This window comes from Scyliorhinus torazame, chromosome 1, assembly GCF_047496885.1.
Source record: "Scyliorhinus torazame isolate Kashiwa2021f chromosome 1, sScyTor2.1, whole genome shotgun sequence".
Taxonomy (NCBI): Eukaryota; Metazoa; Chordata; class Chondrichthyes; order Carcharhiniformes; family Scyliorhinidae; genus Scyliorhinus; species Scyliorhinus torazame.
This window is the reverse complement of record NC_092707.1, coordinates 249,301,658-249,320,765: the sequence shown is the minus strand read 5'-3', so window position 1 is coordinate 249,320,765 and position 19,108 is coordinate 249,301,658. Positions and strand designations below refer to the sequence as shown.

The window sequence follows — 19,108 nt, the reverse complement described above, 5'->3', positions numbered from 1 at the left end:
TCCATTGTCCGCTACAATAGTCTTGGCCTCAAATGACTCCCGCTTTCCCACCAATATTGCCACCCCTCTATTCTTCGCGTCCAGTCCCGAGTGGAATACCTGTCCTACCCATCCCTTTCTTAGCCTGACCTGGTCCGCCACCTTCAGGTGTGTCTCTTGGAGCATGGCCACGTCTGCCTTCAGTCCCTTTAAGTGCGCGAACACTCGAGCTCTCTTCACCGGCCCATTCAGGCCCCTCACATTCCACGTTATCAGCCTGATTGGAGGGGCTCTCACCCCCCCCACCCCCCCCACGCCCTGCCGACTAGCCATCCCTTTTTTTGGGCCAGTCCCGTGTCCACGCCTCCCTCACCCTCCAGTCCCCCAGAGGGGGGACCCCCGTCCCGACCGGTGTGTCCCATTCCCTTTCGGCCAGTACAGCAGCAACCCTTTTCCCACCCCTTCCCCCCCCCCTCCCCTCCCCCCCCGCTAGACCCCTGTCTAGCTTTTTTGCTCCCCCCATGTCACTCCCGTAAGTCAGCTGACGCCTGCTGACCCCGGCTTCCCCCGCCGTCCCATTGGCCTCCCCGCGTGGGAGTCTCCCAATCCATATGCATTCCTTCGTTCCCCTTCCCGCCTTTCCAAAGCTCGCTCCGCCCCCTCTGGCGCAGCTCCTGTCACGGCCTTGTCTCTCTCCCCCAGCCCATGTAACATTTCCTGCGCGTGATTGACCCCCTATATACAACAACCATGACACATCAAACCCCAAACCCCCCCCCCACCCTCTCAAACCCTCAGTTAGAGTCCAACTTTTCGGCTTGTACAAAGATCCACGCCTCTTCAGCCGTTTCAAAGTAATAGTGTTGGCCCTTGTATGTGACCCACAGTCGCGCTGGCTGCAGCATTCCGAATTTCACTTCTTTCCGGTACAACGCCGCTTTGGCCCGGTTGAAACCCGCTCTCCGCTTTGCAACCTCCGTGCTCCAGTCCGGGTATATTCGGATCTCTGCATTGTCCCACTTACTGCTCCGCTCCTTCTTGGCCCATCTCAGGACCCACTCTCTGTCCGTGAACCGGTGGAACCTCACCACCATCGCCCTTGGCGGCTCATTTGCCTGGGGCTTCTTCGCCAGAACCCGATGTGCCCCGTCCAACTCCGGTCTCAAAGGGGTCTTCGTGCCCATCATCGCCTCGAGCATCGTGCTCGTGTATGCCCCGGCATCAGCCCCCTCCACTCCCTCAGGGAGACCCAGGATTCGCAGATTCTTTCTCCACGACCTGTTCTCCAGGTCTTCGAGTCTTCCCGCCCACCTCTTGTGTAGCGCCTCGTTCCGCTCCAGTCTCACCGCCAGGCCCACGAGCTCGTCCTCGTTCTGACTGACTCTTTTCTGTACCTCCTGGATCTTAGCTTCGTGGGCCTTCTGGGTGATCCCGAGTCCTTCAATTGCCGAAAGCATAGGCGCCAACATCTCCTTGCGCATCTCCTCGCGCTGCTCCTCGAAGCAGTGCTTGATTAACTCCTGCAGCTCCCCTTTGTCCCTGGCCGCCGCCATTTTGTTTCCTTCCCCTCGCTTCTCCCGTTGCTCCAGTGCCGCTCCTTTGGCCGTTACACTTCTGGTCCGTTTCATAGAAGTTGGAGGGGGACCTCTCTCTTCCCTTCCCCACGGGCTGCGTCAAAAAAAATAAAAAGTTCCGTTGGGGCTCCTCTACCGAGCCCGAAAGTCCGTGGTAGCGGGAGCTGCTGAATCATGCGGCTTAGCTCCGCATAGCCGCAACCGGAAGTCGAGAGGGAATCCTTTTGGCAGTGTTCGCTTCACCAGTCTGCCCCAAAAAGTCTATGGAAACTCCTGAAAAAGGTCTGGGAGTCCGTTCCAGACGGGAGCTGCCGAATGCGCGACCTACTCCTCCATGGCCGCCACCGGAAGCCTCGTCCCTGCTTCTTCAATGGCCTTGGTAGATCTTTTCAGTTGTTCCCTCTGCTGCTAGAATTCACCTTTGATAGAGTCAAGTCAGATTGCAGCTTTAAGCTTGCCCTTCCCCCGCCTGCATGCTGGAAGAGGCCCTGTTTATCCTGTTGCAGCCAAATCTTTTACTGTTTCTGCCAGGTCTGGTAGCCAAAAGACATAACATTCCTGGGGGACACTGTCAGGGGAATGCTGCAGTCGTCTTCCCACACCGGGAAATGTCAAACAAATGCCGTGGGGGCCCTGTAAAAGAGCCCAAAAGTCCGTTCCAAGCGGGAGCTACCAAATATGCGACCTAGCTCTGCATAGCCACACCTGGAAGTCGCATGTCCCATCTTTTAAAGTCCCCGTCCATTTGTTCCACCAGCCGGGTCAAATTAAGCTTCTGCAACGAATCCCACTTCCGAGCCACCTGTATTCCCAGGTAGCGAAAGCTTTTCTCTACCCTCCTCAGCGGCAGCTCACTCAGTCTCTTCTCCTGCCCTTTAGCCTGGATCACAAACAACTCGCTCTTCCCCACATTCAGTTTATACCCCGAAAAACTGCCAAATTCCCTCAAGATCCGCATCACCCCCATCCCCTCCAGGGGGTCTGAAATATACAGGAGGAGATCATCCGCGTAGAGCGAGACCTAGTGCTTCACCCCCCCCCCACCCCCCCCCCCCCCCCCCCCGGACCAGCCCCTGCCAGTTCCTTGAGGCTCTCAGCGCCATGGCTAGCGGCTCAATGGCTAGAGCAAATAATAACAGGGAGAGGAGACACCCTTGCCTCGTCCCCCGGTGCAATTTAAAATACCCCGACCTAAGCCGGTTCGTACACACGCTTGCCACTGGCACCTGGTAGAGCAATCGCACCCACCGAATAAAGTCCTCACCAAATCCAAACCTACCTAGCGCCTCCCACAGGTACTCCCACTCCACCCGATCGAAAGCTTTCTCTGCATCCATGGTGGCCACAACCTCTGCTTCCTCTCTTTCCGTTTAAGAATGAGTGAGATTGAGGCCTGCAACATTGTAAGGGGGGGATTCCCTTCTCTCTAGCCTCATTAAAGGTCATCATCAGCATTGGGCTCAAGGTTTCTGAAGATTTCTTTAAAAATAGCCATCCGGCTCCAGAGCCTTGCCTGACTGCATGCCCTCCAGCCCCTTAATTATTTCTTCTATCTCGATCGGGGCTCTCAGCCCCTCCACCAGGCCCTCCACCAACCTCGGGAACCTCAACTGGTCCAGAAACTGTCTCATCCCTTCCGCTCTCGCCGGGGGTTCCGACTCATAGAATTCCTTAAAAACTCAATTCACCCCCTCTGGGTCCAAGACCAAGTTACCCTCCTTATTCCTTACCCCACCATCCCTGACTGCCTCTCTTTCTCAGCTGTTCTACCACTTTCCCTGTGGTCAACAATTCGAACTCCGTCTGTAGCTTATGTCACTCCCTCAGGAGCTCCGCGGCCTCCGCAAAGCTCCTATTCACCCAGAGTATCTCCTCCACTAATCTCTCCCTTTCCGCCCTTTCCCTCTTTTCTCTATGAGACCGGATCGATATTAGTTCCCCCCTAACAACTGCCTTCAGGGCTTCCCAGACCGTCGCTGCTGATACCTCTCCCATGTTGTTTGTTTCCAGGTAGTTCTGGATACTCTTATTTACCCGCCCGCAAACCACCTCTTCCGCTAACAACCCCACATCCAGAAACCACAGCAGACGCTGCCCTCTCTCCTCCCTAAGCTGCAAATCCACCCAGTCCGGGCATGGTCCGAGACTGTGACTGCCGAGTATTCCGTCGCCGCCACCTTCGGGATCAACGCCCTGCCCAGAACAAAAAAGTCAATACGGGAATAAACTTTTGTGGACGTGGGAGAAAAAGGAAAACTCCTTTACCCTCGGCCGTGTAAATGTCCAGGCATCTACCCGCCCCCATCTGCTCCATAAAGCTCCTCAATTCCTTTGCCGCCGCCGGCCTCTTCCCTGTCCTGAATTTTGAGCGGTCCAATTCAGGTTCAATAACCGTATTGAAGTCCGTCCGTCCATTTTCCCCCCCCCCCCCCCAAAATAATCAAGTTGTGTGACTCAAGGTCCGGGATTTTGCCTAACACGCGCCTCCTAAAATCCACGTCGTCCCAGTTTGGGGCGTAGACATTCACGAGCACCACTCGGACCTCCTAAATGCGCGAAAACGCGTCCTCTCTTAACTGGCCCATTCAGACCTCTCACGTTCCACGTAATCAGCCTGAACGGGGGGCTACCCCCCCCGGCCGACTAGCCATCACCCTTTTTAGGCCAGCCCCGAGCCCGCGCCCCCCGCTTCCCCGAGCATCCCCTTAAGCTGCAGTCGCCCCCGACCTCCCATTTATTCCCTGAAAATGATTTCTCCCTTGCCAGCAAAGCAACCACCCCCTCCCACCCTAGCACCAGAAACCTAATCTCCCAAGTCAGACACCAACTCAACACCAGCTCACCCCCCACCACGCTTCCGAGAGTCAGCTGACCCATGCTGACCCCAATAACCCCTGCCCCTGGCGCCGATCAGACTATCACCTTATTGTTCGGACCCCTCTCCCCACATAGAAAAAAACTATTTACAGGATCACATTCCCCAGTAAGTAAACAGCAGCTCTCAAGAAGACATTAACATAACCATAAAGCAGAACAGACACACTCACTTAAAACAAAACCCAGTCTCCTGAAGGATAATGCTAACTTCAAGGGCACCCCCCCACGAATCAACTCCCTGCTAAACAAAGCGCCCTCCAATCATCCCGCCTGCCCACTCTCTCGCCCAAGACAAAATACAATCTTGTTTAAAACAGAACACAATTACAAACCACCGCCACATCCCATCTTCGAAGCTTGAGTGTCTTTTAACCCAAATCCTACTTCTCTTTAATAAATGTCCAAACATCATCTGGTGACTCAAAATAGTAGTGTCGATCTTCATGCGTTACCCACAGCCTCGCTGGGTATAACACCCCAAACTTCACCCCCTTCTTAAAGAGTGTCGCCTTTGCCCGGTTGAACCCCGCACGTCTCTTGGTCAGCTCCGCTCCCAGGTCCTGATGCGCACCTCACTGTTCTCCCACTTGCTGCTCCGTTCCTTCTTGGCCCACTGCAAGACACGCTCCTTATCTGAAAAACGGTGAAAACGAACCAACATGGCCCTCGGGTGGTCATTCGCCTTGGGCTTGCTTGCGAGGGCTCTGTGCGCTCCGTCCAGCTCCACTGGTCGAGGGAATGCCCCCGCTCCCATCAACGACTGCAGCATACCCGACACATATGCTCCCGCATCTGGTCCCTCAATGCCTTCAGGAAGGCCAAGGATTCTTAAATTCTGCCTCCTGGCCCTGCTCTCCAGCTCCTCCAGCTTCTCCTGCATCTTCTTGTGGCGGTCATCTAGCACTTCCACCGTATGCTCCAGTACAGTTATCTCATCCTCTTGGTTGGAAAGTTTTAACTTGATCTCCTGAATCAGTTTCGCCTGGGCCGCCTGAGTCACAACCATTTGGTCGATCGATGCTTTTATTGGGTCAAGCGTATCCCTTTTTAGCTCAGCAAAGCAACTCTTGGAAAAACTCCATCTGCTGCTCCTTCAGCCAGTGAGCCGCCGCTCCCTGGTCCTTACCGTCTGCCATGCTTCACCACACTCGCTTCCCTCTATCGGGACTAATTCGTTTCACACAGCCACTTCTGGTCCAGCTATCCATACATCGGGGGGGAATTCTCCTTACTATTGCTCACTCCACCAATTTATTTCATAAAGTCCACAAAACTCCAGGGAAAAAAGGTCCGAAAGTCCTTTTCAGGCGGGAGCTATCGAATGTGCGACCTACTCCATGGTCGCCATCGGAAGTGTCAAAAGACGTCATGATCTGTGGAAGGCCAGCGGGGTAGGTTCTCCCTGCCAGTATGACTGCATGAGACCCCCCTCCAGCATTTATTCTGGCAATATGTTGGAAAATATGGCAGGAAAAGTTCTCCTTGACCACTTTAACCGCAAGGGCCACGTCCAGCTCCCTCTTGAATATATCCAACAAACTGGCCCCAGCAGCTTTCTGTGGTAGAGAATTCCACAAGTTCGCAACTCTCTGCGAGAAGAAGTTCTTCCTCATCTCAGTCCTGGCTCATCCCTTATCCTTAGGCTGTTCTGGACCTACATGTAAATCAGATTGGTAAAGACAGCCTATAGTGTTTTCGAGACAATTTCTTACAGCAGCACGTTCTAGAGCCATCCAGAGTAGACCATTCTAGACCTGTGCAATTAGATGGGATTAATTAATTGCCTCAATGAAGGAGCTTCTCTGTATCAGTGCTCATAACATGGTAGAATTTTGAGAAGGAATAAGACTAGTGTTTTAAACTTAAATAAATCGAGTCTTCAGGATTCTTAAGGGGGAACAACCAAAAGTCATGGTGTCCATAGGCACCAACGACATAGCTAAGAAAAGGGATGAGGATCTAGAAAGTGATTTTAGGGAGTTGGGTTGGAAGCTAAAGAGCAGGACAAGCAGAGTAGTGATCTCAGGATTGCTACCGGTGCCACGTGCAAGTGAGGCAAGGAACAGAGCGCAAGTGCAGCTGAACATGTGGCTACAGGGCTGGTACAGGAGGGAAGGCTTCAGCTATGTGGATCATTGGGATATCTTCTGGGGAAGATGGGACTGTACATGAAGGACGGATTGCACCTGAACTGGAGGGGCACCAATATCTTGGGTGGGAGGTTTGCTAGAGCTCTTCGGGAGGGTTTAAACTAGTTTGGCAGGGGGGTGGGAATCAGAGCTATTGATCAGAGGATAGGGTAGCTGTTGAACAGGCCAAAATAGTATGCAGCAAGTCTGTGAAGAAGGATAGCCAGGAAGGTACTCAAAAATGGACTGAAGAGAGCTAGAAGGAGGCCCTGAAAAAGCCCTGGCGGGAAGGATTGGGGAAAACCCCAGGGCTTTCTACACTTATGTGCGAAAGAAGAGGATGATCAGAGTGAGAGTAGGGCCAATCAGGGATAGTGGAGGGAACTTGTGCCTAGAGTCTGAGGAGATGGGGGAGGCCGTAAATGAATATTTTGCTTCAGTATCCACTAGAGAGAGGGACCTTGTTGCTCATGAGAACAGTGTGAACCAGGTTAATAGACTCTAACAAGTTGATATTAAGAAGGCGGATGTGCTGGAAATTTTGAAAAGCATCAGGATAGATAAGTCCCCTGGGCCTGACGGGATATGCCCAAGGTTAGTACGGGAAGCGAGGGAGGAGATTGCTATGCAGTTGGCGATGATCTTTGAACAGGGGAACAACATTCCTCCAATCATCCGGTACTTCTCCACTGGAGTAGTACCGGATGATTGGAGGGAGGCGAATGTTGTTCCCCTGTTCAAGAAAGAGAATAGGGATATCCCTGGGAATTACAGACCCATCAGTCTTGTGTCTGTGGTGAGCAAAATATTGGAAAGGATTCTGAGAGATAGGATTTATGATTATTTAGAAAAACATAGTTTGATTAAAGATAGTCAGCATGGCTTTGTGAGGGGCAGGTCATGCCTCACAAGCCTCATTGAATTCTTTGAGGATGTAAGGCGACACATTGATGAAAGCCGGGCAGTGGATGAGGTGTATATGGATTTCAGTAAGGCATTTGATAAGGTTCCCCATGGTAGGCTCATTCAGAAAGTTAGGAAGCATGGGATACAGGGAAATTTGGCTGTCTGGATACAGAATTGGCTGGCCGAAAGAAGACAGCGAGTGGTAGTGGATGGAAAGTATTCCGCCTGGAGGTCAGTGACCAGTGGTGTCCCGCAAGGATCTGTTCTGGGACCTCTGATCTTTGTGTTTTTTATAAGTGACTTGGATGTGGGATAGAGGTGTACAAGGTGATGAGAGGCGTGGATAGCCAGAGACTTTTCCCCAGGGTGGAAATGGTTGTCACGAGGGGACATAATTTCAAAGTGATTGGTGGAAGGTATAGGGGAGATGTCAAAGGTCGGTTCTTTACACAGAGAGTGGTGGGGGTGTGGAATGCACTGTCAGCAGAAGTGGTGGAGTCTAAGAGTCATTCGGGACATTTAAGCGACTCTTATACAGGCACATGGACAGCAGTAAATTGAAGGGGTGTAGGTTAGGTTGATCTTAGATTAGGATAAATGGTCGGCACAATATCGTGGGCTGAAGGGCCTGTACTGTGCCGTACTGTTCTATGTTCTATGTAAAAACAATTACAGAACACCGGAAACTACAGGCCAATTAGCCTAACATCTGTCATTTGGAAAATGCTACAATCTATTATAGCAGGGTACTTAGAAAATCTTAAAGCAATCAAACAGAGTCAACATGGTCTTGTGAAAGCAAAATTGTATTTGACTAAATTATTAGCATTCTTTTGAGAAAGTACCACGCGATGTGGATAAAGGGGAACCTGTCGATGTGGTGTACTTTGATTTCCAAAAGGCAATTGCTAAGGTGCCGCATCAATGGTTACAACTCAAAATAAGCGATCATGGTGTTCGGAGGTAACATAGCAGCATGGATAGAGGAATGGTTAGCTAACAGGAAGCAGAGAGTAGGGATAATGGGTCATTTTCACATTGGCAATATTGGAGTGCCACAGAGATCAGTGCCTCGGGCCTCAACTATTTACAATCTATGCAATGACTTGGATGAAGGAATGAATTATAAATTTGCTGATGATTCAAGGATAGGTAGGAGAGTAGGTTGTGAAGAGGGCCTAGGAGTCTGCAAAGGAGTATAAATAGAGTAAGCGAATGGGCAAAAATTTGACAGATGGAGTATAATGATGGAAAATGTGCATTTGTTCACTTTGGCAGGAAGAATAGAAAAGCACTATACTAAAATGGAGAGGGATAGCAGAACTCTGCAATACACAACAGATCTAGTTGTCCTGGTACATGAATCACACGTAGGCACGTAGGTACAGCAAGTGATTCGGGAAGCAAATGGAATGCTGGTGTTTGTGGCAAGGGTAATGGAATATAGAAGTTGGGAAGTTTGGTTACAATGGTAGGATTATATCTGGAGTACTGAAAATACTGATTTGATGTTTTCACACTGGGATGGGGTTCCCCGATTGTTGGATTGGTTCTATTACTCTTTTTAATTGTTATAGACTTGGGTGTAGGGAACAACAACATGAAGTTCACAGGTCATATAAAACTTGCAAAGTAGTAGATAATGAAGTGGATAGTTACATAGTTCAGGATGACATTGGATAGTGAAATGGGCAGAAGCATGGCAGTGACGTTTGCACTTGGGAGGAAGAATATAGAAAGACCGTAAACTATAAATAGCATGATTTTGAACAGTATGGGTTGGGACTGAGTAGGGAGACCTTGGTGCCACATACACATCCTTAAAGGAGGTAGGGCAAGTTGATCAGTTGATTAAAAACAACTTGGGTTACTTTGATTGATAAGAGAGGGATAGAATTTAAAAGCAAATATAACACCCCCAGTGAGTCCTCTGTGACCTGTTCTTGAGATCCTTCAGTTGTCCAATTCTGATTCCTCATATAATTGAAAAAGCTTTTTCTGCAATGATCTACGATTATTTTTCTGTTAGCTGATCGAATAGCAGCCTTTGATTTCTTTAGCTTTTCCTTCTATTTAACTCTCAGATACCTTTAGTTGTAGAAAATTGTTGTTGACATCTTATTTATCTTTGTACAATACATAACCCCCAACTCCAAAATGTGACCTCCAGACTGGGTAAAGGTGCTTGCAGCAATTTTGTAATGGTGGATAACATGGGATGCCTATATCCTGTTTTGTAAAGGTGTCAGGTATAGAGGTATAACATTGAAATCAGACTCCCACAATGCAGTTGAGAGCCTGATATAAATTTAACAACTAACAGCAAGGTTCCCAACAGCTGCTCGGGAAACCAAGCAGCTAAATGGAGACTGGAGCAGCTAGCTTCAGAAAATAAGTGCTTTTTATAGCACCCCTTGTGGGCTGACCATGCCTTCCCCGCCCCTCAAGTAAATCTGCTGAATATGGCCTTTCCTCGTCATCTGCTGACACACAATCCCCAGCCTCCTGCCCGGCAACCTTGCTTCAACCTGCAATCTTTCCCTCCCTCGATTGCCAGTCTAATTCGCCCCCACCCCCATAATCTTGTATCACTCCAGATCGGAGGACTGAGTGGCCCAGCCAACCCAAAACCGCAATATTTCCTGGTTGCCAGGGACAATTGCTAGTGGTGTTTTGCCACAGGCTTTCCTGCCCACCAACTGGACAGGCTGTCAATGTGGCCAGCCGTTTGCTGGAAAGCAGAATAAAAGTAAATGATGATTTCCTAACACATCTGTTTGGTTTCCAAGTTCCCATGCTTGGCTATTGTGTTCTCCCACCCCTTTCCTATAAATATTAAAATCCTGGTCTCAGTGCCCCTAAGTTAGGAAGAAGGGGAATTATTGAAGGAGTGTACTCATTTATAGGTACCCAGAGATGTTTACTGAAAAATGACGATCTGTAAATATTGTATAAGAGTGGGTTTTCCTCTGTTTATGTCGTCCACCAACACTCCCAACAAGAATGTGGCACCAAAGTGTCAGTGTGTGTGAACTGTTCCCACCCAATTCCAGCAAGAGTTGTAGCCTTCAAGGGGTAGAATGATATAGTAGTATTTCTCCTTTCTAAAAATCTGTATATTGTTGAAGGTGGGATCTCACCTGCTTGCCTTATATTGGCGAATTCCAAGCAAGCAAAGTAAAAACATTTTATGGAATTAAACAGCGGGTCCTGTGCCAGTCCAGAGAGATACAGCCCCCTTGGGCTCACTGAGGTGTAGAACCGATAGTCTGGCGTAATCTACAAGACCACACTAACGACTTCTCTACCAAGGAAAAAAGCACGTGGCTAAGGAAGTAGTAGAAATCTGAGTTTAAATATATTTTAAATACTAATCTCTTGCAGATATCCTGGTTTAATAAAACCTATTTTTCTTGTAGATGCAGAGAAAGGAGGCACTTTAAAAGTTGAGGATTATAGAAGAGAAGCCAAACGCGGTAAGAGCTACAAAATTAGCTAGCAGCATGAGCTTTTCTGCTACTGATAAAATTACCTAAATTGTGTGTATCCTTGATTTGAAAAGGTCTTAATCTATGCAGCTGGATTTCAGTAAGCTACTTTGCGAAGGACAGTTCCATACCAGAGTCCTTTCTTGCTGTTAAAATAGAAATTCTAGATACAACAAAAATATACTAGCTCATTCTGAGCAGGTGAATCTTTGTTCACTCCATTCACCCATTCGCACTCCTATGTACTATTGCCATAAACTAAATGCTAACTAGCGATTCCTAATTTCTCTTTGCATTTTGGAACCCATCTCATTCGAGATGCAGCATGTGAATGCTATCTCGGTGATTTAGGCCCTCCCATCATGTGCCAAGTGGAACACTGAGTTAATGATTTTATACCTTGATTTCCACCATAGCTGGTTCTCATTTTGGCTCTTGGAGGAGGTGGTTTGCATTGTTCTGATCAAAGTCTTCAAGATATTAACAGGAAAAGACAGAATAGATAAAGATAAACTCTTTCCGCTGGCTGTAGACTCTAGAATTCGGGGGGGCATGGTCTAAAATCATTCAGGAGAGATATTCGGAACCTACTTCTACACTAAAGGGTTGTAGAGGTTGGAACTCTCTTCCACAAACGCAATTGCTGCTATATCAGTTATTGATTTCAAATTTGAGATAGATAGACTTTTGTTAAGAAAAGGTATTAAGGGATATGGGTGCCAAAGGCAGGTATCTGGAGTTAGGCCATGATCTCATTGAATGGCGGAGCAGGCTCGAGGGGTTGAATGGCCTACTTCTGTTCCTAGGTGCCTCTCAGCTTGGTGATTTTTGTTTTTATTATCTTTTCTGGCTCTTCTCAATTGAAAGGATTAATCGGCAGGCCTTCTTGACCCCTTCACCGAGGGTGTGCTGTTTGATCTAACGAGGGAATAAATTAATTAGATGTTTGAGGGATGAAAGCATGGTGCTTTATGCCCATTCTCTGGTCTTGCTAGGCACTAGAAGAATTTGAGTTACTCTAAATAGACCTTGCACAATAAGAAAGTTAAAGTTGCACATAGTGGTATTATAAAACAAACATTGTCCTGGGTCAGGAGTTGATCATCCGAAAGGAAATGTTTTTCTCCAGGAACAAAACTAAGATTATCCTTTTGTAGTTTAAAATTAATTTTGAGTGGAAGAGAAAGCCAATATAGGTAAATCCTAAATTATAAATACATTTCTTCTGTTATTATGTTTCCTCGGTTATTATAAATGTTTTTTGGATCTGCCTTTAATATGGTCCATTATAAAGCATTAATTGACCTACGCCATTATGATTGCCTCAATAATTTATCCAGTGAATGACTTGTGTACTCAGATTAAGAAGATCCTATTTTTGATCCCTGGCTTGGGTTGAACTAGCTGACCTCAGCCAGGCTTCTTGAATTGGTTTTCATACACAATAGATTAAGGAGAAGAAAAATTCCATTCTTCACAATTTCATTAAATCTAGGAATAGGAGCAGGCCATTCAGCCTGTCAAGCTTGCTCCACTATTCAGTAGGATAATGGCTGATCTTAGCTCCACTTTCCTGCCTTCCCCATAAAGCTCGACTCACTTGTCGAGCAACAATCTGTCAAACTGAGCCTTTAAAAAAAAAAAAAAAAATTTTTTTTAAATTTAGAGTACCCAATTCATTTTTTCCAATTAAGGGGCAATTTAGCATGTCCAATCCACCTACCTTGCACCTCTTTGGGTTGTGGGGGTGAAACCCACGCAAACACGGGGAGAATGTGCAAACTCCACACGGACAGTGACCCAGAGCCGGGATCAAACCTGGGAGTCGGCGCCGTGAGACTGCAGTGCTACCACTGCGCCACCGTGCTGCCCTAGCCTTGAATATATTCAGTCACGCAACCGCTAAGGAAGAGAATTCCAAAGACCAACAATCTGCTGAAAGAAGAAATTCCTCCTCATCTCAGTCTTAAGTGGGAGTTGCCTTATTTTTAAACTGTGCCTCATATTGCTAGGTTCCCCATGAGGGAAAACATTTTCTCAGCATTTACCCTGTCAAGCCCCCTCAGAATCTTATTTCTATACGATCACATCTCATTCACCTAAACTCCAATGAATATATGCCCAACCTGTTCAACCTTTCATCATAAGTCAACCGAGTAAACCTTCTCCAACCGCCTTTCCCGTACCAGCCTCCCCGAACAGGCGCTGGAATGTGGTGACTAGGGGCTTTTCACAGTAACTTCATTTGAAACCTACTTGTCACAATAAGCGCTTTTCATTTCATTCCAATGCAAATATATCTCTTCGGTCCAAGTGGACAACTTCATATTTCCCCACATTATGCTACATCTGCCGAAGTTTTGCCTGTACACTTAAGTTATCGATATCCATTTTCAGACACATTGTATCCTCCTCACAACTTGCTTTCCTACCTATCTTTGTATCATCTGAAAATTTGTCGACAATACATTTGGTCCTTTCATCCAAGTTATTAATATAGACGGAAAATAGTTAAAGCCCCAGCACTGATCCCTGTGGCACTCCACTAGTAAGTTTGCCAACTTGAAAATTACCCATGTATCCTGACTCTTGTGTTTCCTGTCGGTTAGCCAATCCTCTATCCATGCGGTTATATCACCCTCAACACCATAAGCCCTTGTGTAGACACCTTTTATGTGAAACTATTAAATGACTTCTGGAAATCCAAATACAGTATATTTACTGGTGCCCATTTATCCACACTTCTTGTTACATCCTCAAAGAACTCTGATATATTGAAACACTATTTGCCTTTTACAAAACCATGTTGACTCTGCCTGATTGTATAACGATTTTGTAAATGCCCTGCTGCTACTTCCTGTCAGCTATGAAGAGAGGCTGGTTAGACTGGGACTGTTCTCCTTAGAGCAGCGAAGGCTGAGGGCGATAAGGGGCAGGAGATTTAGAAGGGATTTGGGGAAAAACATTTTCACCCAGAGGGTGGTGGGAATCTGAAACTCACTGTCTGAAAGGGTGGTAAGGCAGGAACCCCCACAACATTTAAGAAGTATTTACATGAGTACTTGAAACATCATAGCATACAAGGTTATGGACCAAGTGCTGGAAAATGAGATTGGAATTGAAAGGTTCTTGATGGCGGAAGGGACTCTATCTGTGCTGTAAAACTCTTTGGGCAGGATTCTCTGGCTGCGTCAGCCTGGCGACAGCGAATCCCGCCCGAGGCCAATGGACTTCTCCATTGTCTGCATCTCGCTCGTGGTGTTCTTGCAGCGGGAAGGGTGGAAGAATCCAGCCCTATGGCTCTAATGAATTCTAGCATTTTCCCCAAAGACAGATGTTAGGCGAATAGACCTATAGTTTCTTGCTTTCTGTCTCCCTCCTTCCTTGAATTGAGGTGTTAAATTTTCAATTTTGCAATCCGCTGGGACCTCTCCAAAACTTAGAGAATTTTGGAAAATGGCAGACAGCCAATGCATTCACGATCTCTACAGCCACTTATTTTAAGACTGCAGGATGCAGGCCATTAGAACTAAGGGACTTGTCAGCCTTTAGCCCATTTGTGTTCCTGCAGGAAGTACACATGTGCGAACATTCATTGGGGATAGGTTTGAACTCTAGTACAATGCGTCCTGTAGTCGAATAACCCACTGATCTTTACTACTATGGTTTACACACACATGCAATAAAGAGGGAGTATCTAGTGTCCATGTGGAGAAACATTGACATGAGGAGGGGGGGAAACAAAATTTCCATTTTTCTTTAAATATTAGAGAGCAACTGTTGGAAATGGCTAGAGGGAAAGGAGTACCAGAAATTTTACCTGCCCCTTTTACTTTGTAAATGGCAAAAGCAAAGATCGATCTTTCTTTGTGAATTACTCGGCATATATACAATTAATTTTCTACTTTAATTATTCACAACTGTAGGAACCTTTTTCATCTCTATATACTAACCTAATCTTGTTCTTGTGGTACTCCTATAACATAGATAATAAAAGCAAACTACTGCAGATGCTGGAATTTGGAAATAAAAACAGGTAATGTTGGAACAATGCAGCAGGGTCTGGCAGCAGCTGTGGAGAGGGAAACAGAGTTAATGTTTCGACTCTGTATGACTTCAGAGCTAAAGAGTGAGAAACGTCACATCACATTTCTCACTCTCTTTATATCTAAAGACGAGACATACGGAGGTGAAACACTAATTCTGTTTCTCTCTCTACATATGCTGTCAGACCTGCTGCGTTTTCCAGCATTTCCTGTTTTTATTTCTCTGACATGGATCCTGTTTCAGCTATCCTAAGAGTAATTTGTCTTTTTTTGCCCAGTACAGCCTCCTTTGTGCTGTCATTCAACACTAATCTCGGATAACCTTTGTGCTGGTGAAATTTGAAAGTTGCCATGTATATGATCTAACGTGACAAGTTTAAATCTTTTTCAGGTAGTTCTACAATAAATAAAAATCTGTTTTTATTTTGATTTAGTATGTCAAAGTATGGAATCTAAATCAACAGATAAACCGTTTCTTTGCATGGATCTTATATACATAACAGTACTGCTCGAAGAACTTGGTTTTCAGAAAGATGCAGTCTTGAAGGTAATTTCCAATGTCTTAATAAAGTTGACTACTTTTGTTTAGCATTCATGTTGTAATTCATAGATGGTATCTTACCATTTGTGGCTCTCATTACAGCTTGCCAGGAAGATCGATGGCGTTGAAAGCAGTTGGGCACTGGGAGCCACGTTCCATTATATTGACTCTCTTCACAGAAACTAATGTGAACAATTAACAAATGTTTATGTTATAGAAAATTTCAATCAGGATTGAACTCATTGTATATAATATTGCTTCCCCTGTGTGGGGAGCTTCAAAATTTTCAAATGTGGGTCTGGGCATTGTGAATTATTAAACTGCTAATGTCTGCACCATGATGTGATATGTGATGTTTAATCTAATGAATCATAAGGTTACGAATTGGTGCAATGCTCCAACATCTTGGCAGTCATTTTGCACAGATTTACCAACCAAAGTGACGAGAGAGAAATATTTTTAGTTACAATAACTGATTTTAATTGACAAATGTTTGTAGGAGACAATAGCATAACTACTTGAATTAGAAGAGACTACGGGATGGGCTTATTGTGATTAAATAGTGTCGGTGTTTGTATTTTGGAAGACCTACAGTGCAAGTTGGTCCATGCCCAAAAACAAATTTTCACAGATCAGAATTTCAGTTAACTGCTTTTCATGATTCCCTTTCCTAGCCATGAAGGTAAAATTCTTGTTTTTGTGGAAAATAAGGAGTTGATTATTTGAACTCCATTTGTATGTAGATAAAAGCTGTTAGCTATCACTAGCAATTTTGATCTAGCACTCCACTATAACTGAAAGACAAAACGGTGATGGTATCTGTTATCAAAAGATCACCATTATTTGGGAGAGTGGAGGAAATATTTGAGGAGAATCTTGGCTTTCCCTAGTCTCTGCCTCCTTATTAGATTATCCAAAGTCCTGTCTGAAATGGAAATGGGTGACTCTGGAACCCTTATGACCCTGTTCCCAACATTGCTTGTCTGCATGATGACCTAATTCTGGTTTCCTTTCAAAGGAGGACTACATCCATTATCATTTTTCCAGTTTCCTTATAGATGCCATTGAGGGAAAGTGCTAAATGAAATGGTTTTGTAATGTCTTTTCTATATCTTCACCTAACACAGTCAATCTAATTTTCCTGTGGTGGAATGCTGCAGTGATATATCCCCAGCTGATCTGTGAAGCAAGTGCCAAGTAGCACTGAAAATGAAATTAGGATCTGAAATGCTGGGACTACCAAGTAAGCCAGGCAGCATCTGTAGATGGAGAAATAGGCTTAATGTTTCAAGTTGATGACCGTTTTTCAGTTCTGAAAAAATTAAGGATATAACAGGTTTTCAGCAATTACAGAGGCAATGAAGGGGAGAGAATAAAAGGGTAGGCCTGTGATGAGAGCGAAGGCAGAAGAGATTAAATTAAAAGAGATGTTGGTGCAAAGCAAAAGGTGATGGTAATGGGACGAGTAAGAAACAAAAGGTGTAAGTGGGAATAGCAGAATCAATAGCTGCATCTGCCACCCAAAAAATTAGTCTATGATCTGAAATTGTTGAATTCCATGTTAAGTCTAGGAGTTCGTAAAATGCCCAATGAAAGAAACAGTGCTGTTCCTTGTATTGAACTTCATTGGAACAGTGTAGGAGGCCAAGACTAAGAACCCGGAGTGGTGGTAGGCCAGAAAAAGTTTTCAACGATAGGTAATCAAAAACCCAGCGTCATGCTTTGTGGGTGTGCTCTGCAAAGCATTTTCTCAATCTGCATTGAGTCTTCCCAGTGTAAAAGAGACAGCATCGTGAAGAGCAAATTAAACTGAAAGAGGTAATAAATTGCTGTTTTGCTCGGATGGTGTTTGAGGCCTTGGATGGCAGGAAGGGAGGAGCTAAAAGGGCATGTATTGCATCTCTTGCAATTGCATGGGAAGGGACGGGGCTGAAAGAGTAGCTCAGGGTTTTGCTGAGGCAATGACCCTTCTGGAGTGCTGAAAGATTTCTTCACTGTCGTGGCAGATAATGGTCCATTAAATATGAAGGCTAGTTGTTTGAAAGGGGTGGGTCAAGGAATCCTGTGGCGCTTCTGAGAGGAAATGGGGAAAAATTATAGCAGAAGTGTGGGGGTTCAGAGTTCAGTCAACCATGACGAAGGATCCCTGGCGTGGCTGGGGGACCTGTTGGAATTCTTGACTCTTGAGAAGGTTAAGTTTGAACTGAGGGGAAAGATGGAGGGGTTCTATAATTCATGGGCATTATTCATTATGCACTTTCAAGAACTGGATAACATCAAACATTAGTTGGGGCGTGTGGGTGGGAGGGTGGCGGTGTGTGTTAATGGCGACTAAGGGTGATCCCTAATTCCTTTTTGTCATTTGTTTATGTGAACATGCGGGCTAATGTTTGGGGTTTGGTGGGAGGATGGGATCGTTGTTATTGATATGGGGATTGACATATTTGTTACTGATTATTGTTTATTGGTGGGTGTAAATTTGGAAGAAAATGTGAAAAAGGAGAATAAAAATATTTTTTTAAAAACCATGACGAAGGAGGTGGGGGTGTGCGGAGGAAACCCTCAGTTGAGGAAAAGGGAAAACATTGGTAACATTAGCATGGAGGGTAATATCATCGGAACAGATGTAATGGGGAAACATGGAGAATGGAAAAAGGTCTGCGCAATATTTACAGTTTTTGATTCCAGTATCGCAATGTTTTGCTTTGGTAGAAGTGTAAGTGACATTGGTATCCACTGAAAATGAGCTAATGCTCCTGGGATTTAAGACCAAGATAAGGGTGCATCCAGAGAGTGGACAGAAATTCCACTCTTCCTCCGATTTCTCCCCATGAAAGCTAAGAATTTCCGTAGCAACCACTGTGATTGTACCATTGTTTCATTCAGCCTTGTTCATCCAATGAGATTGAAACACCCATTCTTCCTTCCCCGCCTGATTACAAGTGGGTTTATTTGTACTTTTTAAATAAATACATATTGCTATGTAACCCGTGCACGATGTTTAAAAATTGAAAGTAGAATCTGAATTTGCAAATAAACATCTCTCCCAAATATGGTGTAAATAAATTTTAATTTTTGGTGTACAACTTGTAGCTTTAGCAATTGTTTAAGCATATTATGCATTATTGTTGATGTTGAACTTTTGAACAGAAAGGTGAAAATTTTGTCACTTATTGGGCTTCTCATGGAGAACCAAGTGTTCTTCGATAGTTACATTTTTTTTGCAGCATTGAACAGCACAAGAGGTTTATGCTGGCTCCTTTGTAGAGCAGTCCAGTTGATCCTAATACTTACACTTGCGACTTCCGGTTGCGGCTATGCGGAGCTAAGCCGCACGATTCGGCAGCTCCCACTATCACGGACTTTCGGGCTCTTTAGAGGAGCCCCAACGGGAATTTTTTTTGAAGACGATCCGTGGGGAAGGGAAGAGCAAGGTCCCCCTTCACTTTATGGACCGGACCAGAAGTGAAACGGCCAAAAAAACGGCATTGGAGCAGCGGGAGAAGCGAGGGAAAAAACGCAAAATGGCGGTGGCCGCGGACAAAGCGGAATGCGGGCCGGAGCTGCA

At 45.8% G+C, this 19,108-nt stretch overlaps 1 protein-coding gene across 1 annotated transcript in view; it reads left to right on the top strand.

Moving 5' to 3' along the window:
- The window catches only part of entpd6 (ectonucleoside triphosphate diphosphohydrolase 6), a 78,091-nt gene extending 59,500 nt beyond the window's left edge, over window positions 1-18,591 (top strand). Inside the window, exons 11-13 of the mRNA XM_072503526.1 lie at window positions 10,885-10,941; window positions 15,434-15,546; window positions 15,643-18,591. Of these exons, the coding sequence (XP_072359627.1) occupies window positions 10,885-10,941; window positions 15,434-15,546; window positions 15,643-15,726 (254 nt within the window). The 3' untranslated portion in view covers window positions 15,727-18,591. The remainder of the gene's footprint in view (window positions 1-10,884; window positions 10,942-15,433; window positions 15,547-15,642) is intronic.
- Window positions 18,592-19,108: the final 517 nt, after the last annotated feature.